This window comes from Nicotiana attenuata, unplaced genomic scaffold, assembly GCF_001879085.1.
Source record: "Nicotiana attenuata strain UT unplaced genomic scaffold, NIATTr2, whole genome shotgun sequence".
NCBI lineage: Eukaryota > Viridiplantae > Streptophyta > Magnoliopsida > Solanales > Solanaceae > Nicotiana > Nicotiana attenuata.
This window is the reverse complement of record NW_017670792.1, coordinates 189,025-196,699: the sequence shown is the minus strand read 5'-3', so window position 1 is coordinate 196,699 and position 7,675 is coordinate 189,025. Positions and strand designations below refer to the sequence as shown.

Sequence of the window (7,675 nt, the reverse complement as noted above, 5' to 3'; positions counted from 1 at the left end):
GGTTTGGAACAAAGGTTCACTAGAGGATCTGTGTAGTGCGGCGGGTGGAGGGGCCACAAACACAGGAGTAATTGGCGGTGGAGGGCATGGGATTTGTTTTGGTGGTGGAGGTGGTGGTGTTTGGGAAGTGGTTGCGTAGTATTGCTGGTAAGTGGGGAATGCCGGGGATGAATTCACTGTGGGAGGATCTTGTGGTTGAGCTAGTGGCGGGATGTAGGCAGGGTTAGCAGGATAGGCTGGTAATGGGTGTCCCTTCGACCAGGCCTGGTAGATCTCGGCCATCTGTTGCTTCAACTTATACACCTCCTCTTTCATAGCATTAACATCTACTACCTCTTCTTCCCTAGACGGATCAACAATGCTTGCTTCTAGCTCTGAATTGACCATTTATGATGTATCCTTGGAGCGGGTGTTGTATAGATGGGTAGCCAGAATGCCAGTCAACTTAACCACCTGCCTGGACTCATCATCAACAACAATTATTTTGTTAGCCGTTAGAGCATTAACAAATAGATCCGCACATTTTGGAATGAATGCACCTAAACAGTTAACGGTTTCTATTATGCATTTGCTCGACTGCTTGCGTCATACCGGCTTTCCTTATTTTCGACTGCGACTTTTCCTTTTATTCCTGCGCCTTTGTTTCCCTTTTTGTTTCTTTTGTTGTGGTTTTCTCTTTTTTTTTCTTTTTCTTCTTTGGCTTTCTTTCTTTTCATCTTTGGTTCTTCTTTTGTTTTCACTTTTCTTTATTTAGTTAAGATCGGATCCTATGGAGATTGCCTACGTATCACGAATCAGACCAAGTGTAGTAAATGCAAAATAGAAGCAAAAAAGTTTTGTTGGAATTTTCAATTTGACTGATAGCAAACACTTTGATTACAAGGACTCAAGACTGACGCATTAAGACAACTAACAGACTCCAACTGACAAGAAGAACTACAAACTCTACCAACAACTATTCTACTTCAAAATGGAAATGTAGACTGACTCGGAAAGGAAATACAGACTCATACGACTAACAAACTCTAGTAAAAGGAAAATACAGACTCAAATGACAATCATGAATACATTAAAGCTCCTGGTGCCCGCGGGACATCGTTCGATCTCGCCGCGGGCCAATATGCAAGTTCCCCTTGAAGTCTGTCCAGGTCACTCATTATCTGCTTTACAAATATCATCATCGAGGCAAAGAAGGTAGTATGAGTCATGCTCTCGCACATTTGGCATTTCCTGGTAATGTTGTGAGCAATGGTTAGGATTCTCTCTCTGATTATGCCTTTTTCCTGAAGAAACCGCCCTATCTGTTAGGCCCTGGCCTCCAAAGTCTGCTGATTTTGTTCCTGGAGTTGTTGCAAGTCCATTTCTAATTGCGCCAATGCTGTGTAGCAATGCTCTCTTTCAACCTTGAATTCTTTTGCCTGTTTGATCATTTTGGTTTCTGCGGCAATGACCTTGTTCTTCAATACCGTGACCTCATTATCGTATTCTTTTCTCAACTGCTTAACCATGCGGGCTCGTTCTTGTGCGTTTTTAGCCAATTGTTTTCGGGCCTCGGCCAATTCCCTCTCTGCTTTGTTGAGGTCGAAACTGTAGTCATTTACTTTTCGCTTTAGGTTCTCTATGAGCTTGGCATCCTTGGCACTCCTAACAGGATTTTCAACCGCTATCTTCATCTTTTGGATTTGGGCTCGTAAGGCTTCATTCTCTTGGGCCAACTTCTTTTTCTCACCCTTGTCAGCTGCGGCTTGCNACCCAGAAGATCCGAGTCACCCCATGACCAAGATTTCCTGGACACCCATGTCTATAGCCAATCTCAAACCCAAGATACACGCCTCGTATTGGGCCATGTTATTGGTGCAATAGAAACGAAGTTGAGCCGTAACAGGGTAGTGTTGCCCTGTCTCAGAAATCAGTACTGCTCCTATCCCGACGCCTTTAGTGTTGGCAGCTCCATCAAAGAACAGTTTCCATCCTGGCTTCTGGCTCTGCTGTAATTCATCAACATGCATTACCTCTTCATCAGGGAAGTATGTCTTCAAAGGTTCATATTCTTCATCGACTGGATTCTTGACCAAATGATCAGCCAAGGCTTGTGCTTTCATTGCAGACCGGGTCACATAGACAATATCAAATTCCGTAAGCAAGATTTGCCACTTCGCCAGCCTCCCTTTGGACATGGGCTTCTGAAAAAATGTACTTCAATGGGTCCAACCGAGAGATAAGGTAGGTGGTATATTACGACAAGTAGTGTTTCAATTTCTGTGCTACCCAGGTTAAGGCACAACACGTCCTCTCAAGTTGAGTGTACTTCACCTCATAAGATGTGAACTTCTTGCTGAGGTAGTAAATCGCTTGTTCTTTCTTTCCTGTGATGTCATGTTGCCCCACTACACAGCCAAAAGAGTTATCCAAGACCGTTAGGTAAAGGATCAAGGGTCTTCCTGGCTCTGGCGGGACTAACACAGGTGGACTGGCCAAATATTCCTTAATCTTGTCGAATGCTGCCTGACATTCATCCGTCCATCTGACCGCAACATCCTTCTTTAGCAGCTTAAAGATTGGCTCACAAGTCGTTGTGAGCTGGGCAATGAACCTGCTGATATAGTTTAACCTCCCAAGCAAACTCATCACTTCTTTTTTGTTCTTTGGCGGTGGTAGCTCTTGAATGGCCTTGATCTTGGACGGGTCTAACTCAATACCGCGTCGGCTCACCACAAACCCCAACAGCTTCCCAGACGGGACTCCAAATGCGCACTTCGCTGGATTAAGCTTGAGATTGTACCTGCGAAGTCTCTGAAAAAACTTCCTCAGGTCCTTAACATGGTCACATTGCTTCCTTGATTTGATGATCACGTCGTCTACATAGACTTCAATTTCCCGATGTATCATGTCATGGAACATGGTAGTCATCGCCCTCATATATGTTGCTCCTGCGTTCTTCAACCCAAATGGCATGACCCTATAACAATACGTCCCCAAGGTGTGATGAAGGTCGTCTTCTCCGCGTCTTCCTCATCCATCAAAATCTGGTGATAGCCCGCGTAACAATCCACGAAGGAACCAATCTCATGCTTGGCACAATTGTCAATCAATATATGGATGTTTGGTAGTAGGAAGTTGTCTTTTGGACTCGCCTTATTGAGATCACGGTAATCAACGCACACTCTGGTTTTTCCATCTTTCTTTGGCACATGCACAACATTAGCTAACCAGGTGGGATACCGTGTGACCCGGATGGTTTTTGCATTAAACTGCTTGGTAACCTCTTCTATGATTTTCACACTGATGTCTGTTTTAAATTTCCTCAACTTCTGCTTGACAAGAGGGCATGCTGGGTCGGTGGGCAACTTGTGGACCACCAAGTCAGTACTCAAACCCGGCATATCATCATATGACCATGCAAAAACATCTTTGTACTCAAACATTATCTCTTCCCTGAGCTGAGGCTCCAAATGGACACTTATTTTCGTTTCCTATACATTGTCAGAATCCCATAAATTGATTGCCTCCGTGTCATTCAGATTGGGTTTGGGTTTTTCTTCAAATTGGCTTAATTCCTTACTGATTTCTTCAAAGGCTTCCTCATCATCATATTCTACCTCGTCATCACACTCAATCTCTTGTATTATTACTTCGGAGTTAAATTGGCGTTCAAGACTAGGCCGAAGACTCCTCATGCATGACACATCAGTGAAACCAGCATAAAAGAGACTGTATAAAAAGGAAAAGAAAGACAAAATAAGGGCTATCAGGAATGAAAAGGGAAAGAAATTGCATTTCATTAGAATTTAAGATAACAAGGTTTAACTCATCCAAACGGACGGAAACATAGCATCCGAATTACAACCTTGGAAATAACCCAGATTAAATTGAAAGGAAAATCAAAACTAACTACCAAGACTCCCTCCGGATAGGAAGAGGAGTAGCTTCCCAATTATTAAGCTTCGCATAGGGCCCCACGGACTGTACGTTTGCCTTGCTTGGACCTTCTCCTGCCTCCAACACATTCACCTTGTTGAACAGCTTCTCAAACCTTTCAATCAGCTTCTTATCGGGTTCAACCACAGCATTAGGCATCATCGTCGCTAGGCGCTTCTTAGTACCAGGCCTGATGAAGGAACGGGAAAGGCGGGGGATGGGTTTTGGAAGGGTCCATGCTCTTTTTTCATCTTTTTAGCTCGCCTTACGTCTGCAGCAGTGGGCTTGAAGCCTAGACCAAAAGTATCCAAATTTCCAGGCAGAGATACCGGCTGTGTAATGCCTTGCAAAGAAGCACCCAAACCCTTTCCGGGTACAAATCCGTTCTTTATCATTTCTGAAGCCACCATGACAGATGCAGCAACTACCTTTGGCACGGGAATACGCTCTCCCTCCGGGATCTTTTCAACGGATACCGTGTCCAACACCTGATACACCCATGGACCTTTGTCATCCTCAACTTCTGTGAAAGGCATAATGGCATTACACGAACTGTCCTCCCCATGCACCACAATTTCTTGCTGGTCCCACTCGAATTTGACCATCTGGTGCAAAGTGGATGGCACCGCTTTTGCTGCATGGATCCACAGTCGGCCTAACAGGAGATTATAAGAAACAGCCACGTCGAGCACCTGGAACTCCATAGTAAATTCCACCGGTCCTATTGTCAACTCCAACACTATATCTCCAACTGTATCCTTTCCTCATCAATCAAATCCCCACACACAGATGCTATTCTTATGGATTCTCTCACTTTCCACCTTAAACTTTTCCAGAGTGGAGAGAGGACAGATGTTTGCACTGGACCCGTTGTCAATTAGCACCCGGGTGACCACAGAGTCTTCACATTTCACCGAGAGGTAGAGTGCTTTATAATGCTCGGTGCCTTCCAAAGGCAACTCATCGTCAGAAAATGTGACCCTGTTGACCTCGAAAATCTTATTCGCTATTTTCTCCAGATGATTCACATAAATCTTTTCAGGAACATGGGCTTCATTCAGAATTTTCATCAATGCTTGGCGATGCTCATCCGAGTGGATCAATAATGACAACAATGAAATCTGTGCCGCCGTCTTTCTCAACTGTTCTATAATGGAATAATCCTGTGCCTTCATCTTCTTTAGAAATTTCTCCGCTTCTTCTTCAGTTACAACCCTTTTCACTGGTACTGGATTATCTTTGGCTGTCTTAGCTTTTCTCAACTCTTCAGAGGCAAAACATCTTCCTGAATGAGTCAATCCATGTGTTTCACAGACTTCTTCTTTAACTTCTCTCCCCTTATACAGCACTGTTACTCGGTCGTAATTCCATGGGACGGTCTTTTCATTGATTACTGGCAACTGCGTCACCGGCTTGATGATAACCGGCTTTATGTGAGCCCCTTTCACAGTCACAATGGGTTTGATAGCTACCCCTGGCACCACTTTAGCTGCAACACCGCTCAAAGGCTCCTTCTTTATCGCCACAACTGGCTTGCTAACTGTCTCCTCCACTTTGGTCACTGCCCTCCCACTAGTTGGTTTCTCATCTGATCTGTTTTCACTGGCCCTGATCATCATTACGGTTTGTGAAGGCTTCTTATGCTCTTCTTTTTGCACTAACTCAATTATATGGGCCTTATGGTGGGTTGGCAATGGATTATGAGTGATGTTGGGCGTCTCTGGGGCCTGCACTTCAATATGGCAGGTATCAATAAGCTCCTGGATGGCCGTTTTCAAATGCCAGCATTTTTCTGTATCATGTCCCGGAGCACCCGAGCAGTACTCACAACTCACCGAATGGTCCAGGTTCCTTGGGGGAGGATTTGGCAATTTAGGTTCAATTGGAGTCAACATGCCCAGCTGTCTCAATCTATGGTACAAGCTGGTGTAAGATTCGCCCAACGAAGTGAAAGACTTCTTTTTCTGCAACCTATCATTCTTAGCTGCGGGGTTGGGTCGAAAACCGGTTCCAGTGGGGTTTCTGTAGGCTCTCGGGGGTGGGTAGGCGCTTTGAGTATGGTAAGCGCTTTATGGTGTAGGTGCGCGCCATTGGGGAGGAGGTTGGGGGTATGTTTGGGCATGGTGCACAGAGAGGTGTGGGACAGGAGGTGGGTAGTAATGTTTTGGAGGGCCATATGGGGTGTGTGGGTAGGTTTGGGGATGGGGTCGAGGTTGATGGTAATATGGAGATGGTCCCTGGACCATGTTCTCGATTCCATTACTGCAACGTCTTCTTTCTTTTTCTTCCCCAATACTCCTCTAGTGCCACTTTGGATGGCCTGGGTAGTCGCCTTGATAGCCGAATAACTCATAATTTTATTAGACTTAAGCCCCTCTTTGACCATGCTGCCCATTTTCACAACCTCATTGAAAGACTTGCCCACTGCCGACACCAGATGACCATAGTAGGTAGGCTCAAGCCTGTAGGAAATAATCGACCATCTCGCTCTCCCTCATTGGAGGATCGACTCTTGCTGCTTGTTCTCTCCACCGGAAACCGTACTCCCGAAAACTTTCCCCTGGCTTCTTCTCAATTTTAGTCAGCGATAGACGGTCCGGGACGATTTCTAGATTATACTAAAAGTGGCACGCAAACGCTTGAGCCAAATCATCCCAAGTGTACCATCGAGCCTGATCTTGCCGCATATACTATTCCAGGGCAGCTCCGCTAAGACTTTGGCTAAAGTACGCCATCAATAACTCATCCCTTCCTCGAGCTCCTCTCATCTTACTACAAAATCCCCTCAGATGGGCTACAGGATCACCATGTCCATCATACAAATCAAACTTTGGTAATTTGAATCCGGCCGGCAGCTGGACATCGGGAAACAAGCACAGATCCTTGTAAGCTACGCTCACTGGACCTCCGAGCCCTTGCATGTTTCTGAATGACTGTTTTAGGCTCTTGACCTTTCTTATCATTTCCTCCTGCTCCGGGTTTTTGGGAGGCTTTTCTTCTTCAGATGAGATATCAATGCGGGGAGCATAAGAGCATGGTTCTGGTGGTTTGAAGGTGGGTTCATGTGGGTAATAGTGATTTTCCTGAGTTTGGAATAGGGGTTCGCTGGAGGATCTGTGTAATATGGCGGGTGGAGGGGCCACAAACACAGGAGTAATTGGCGGTGGAGGGCATGGGATTTGTTTTGGTGGTGGAGGTGGTGGTGTTTGGGAAGTGGTTGCGTAGTATTGCTGGTAAGTGGGGAATGCCGGGGATGAATTCACTGTGGGAGGATCTTGTGGTTGAGCTAGTGGCGGGATGTAGGCAGGGTTAGCAGGATAGGCTGGTAATGGGTGTCCCTTCGACCAGGCCTGGTAGATCTCGGCCATCTGTTGCTTCAACTTATACACCTCCTCTTTCATAGCATTAACATCTACTACCTCTTCTTCCCTAGACGGATCAACAATGCTTGCTTCTAGCTCTGAATTGACCATTTATGATGTATCCTTGGAGCGGGTGTTGTATAGATGGGTAGCCAGAATGCCAGTCAACTTAACCACCTGCCTGGACTCATCATCAACAACAATTATTTTGTTAGCCGTTAGAGCATTAACAAATAGATCCGCACATTTTGGAATGAATGCACCTAAACAGTTAACGGTTTCTATTATGCATTTGCTCGACTGCTTGCGTCATACCGGCTTTCCTTATTTTCGACTGCGACTTTTCCTTTTATTCCTGCGCCTTTGTTTCCCTTTTTGTTTCTTTTGTTGTGGTT

General features: G+C 45.4%; 1 protein-coding gene across 1 annotated transcript; it reads right to left on the bottom strand.

The window, feature by feature from the left end:
* Window positions 1-3,473: 3,473 nt before the first annotated feature.
* On the bottom strand, window positions 3,474-7,391 carry LOC109243372. The gene is made up of 6 exons (XM_019410297.1): window positions 7,264-7,391; window positions 5,088-5,841; window positions 4,833-4,952; window positions 4,188-4,676; window positions 3,965-4,092; window positions 3,474-3,669 (listed from the first exon to the last, which is right to left on the bottom strand). The coding sequence occupies exons 1-6, from the start codon at window positions 7,389-7,391 to the stop codon at window positions 3,474-3,476; spliced, it is 1,815 nt and encodes a 604-aa protein (XP_019265842.1).
* Window positions 7,392-7,675: the final 284 nt, after the last annotated feature.

Coding starts and splice junctions, on each gene's coding strand:
- LOC109243372 (XM_019410297.1), bottom strand. CDS start 7,391: ATGGTCAATTCAGAGCTAGAAGCAAGCATTGTTGATCCGTCTAGGGAA. Junction 4,953..5,087: donor AATTTCTAAAGAAGATGAAG/GCACAGGATTAT, acceptor GTTCCTGAAAAG/ATTTATGTGAATCATCTGGA. Junction 4,677..4,832: donor ATAAAGCACTCTACCTCTCG/GTGAAATGTGAA, acceptor TGATGAGGAAAG/GATACAGTTGGAGATATAGT.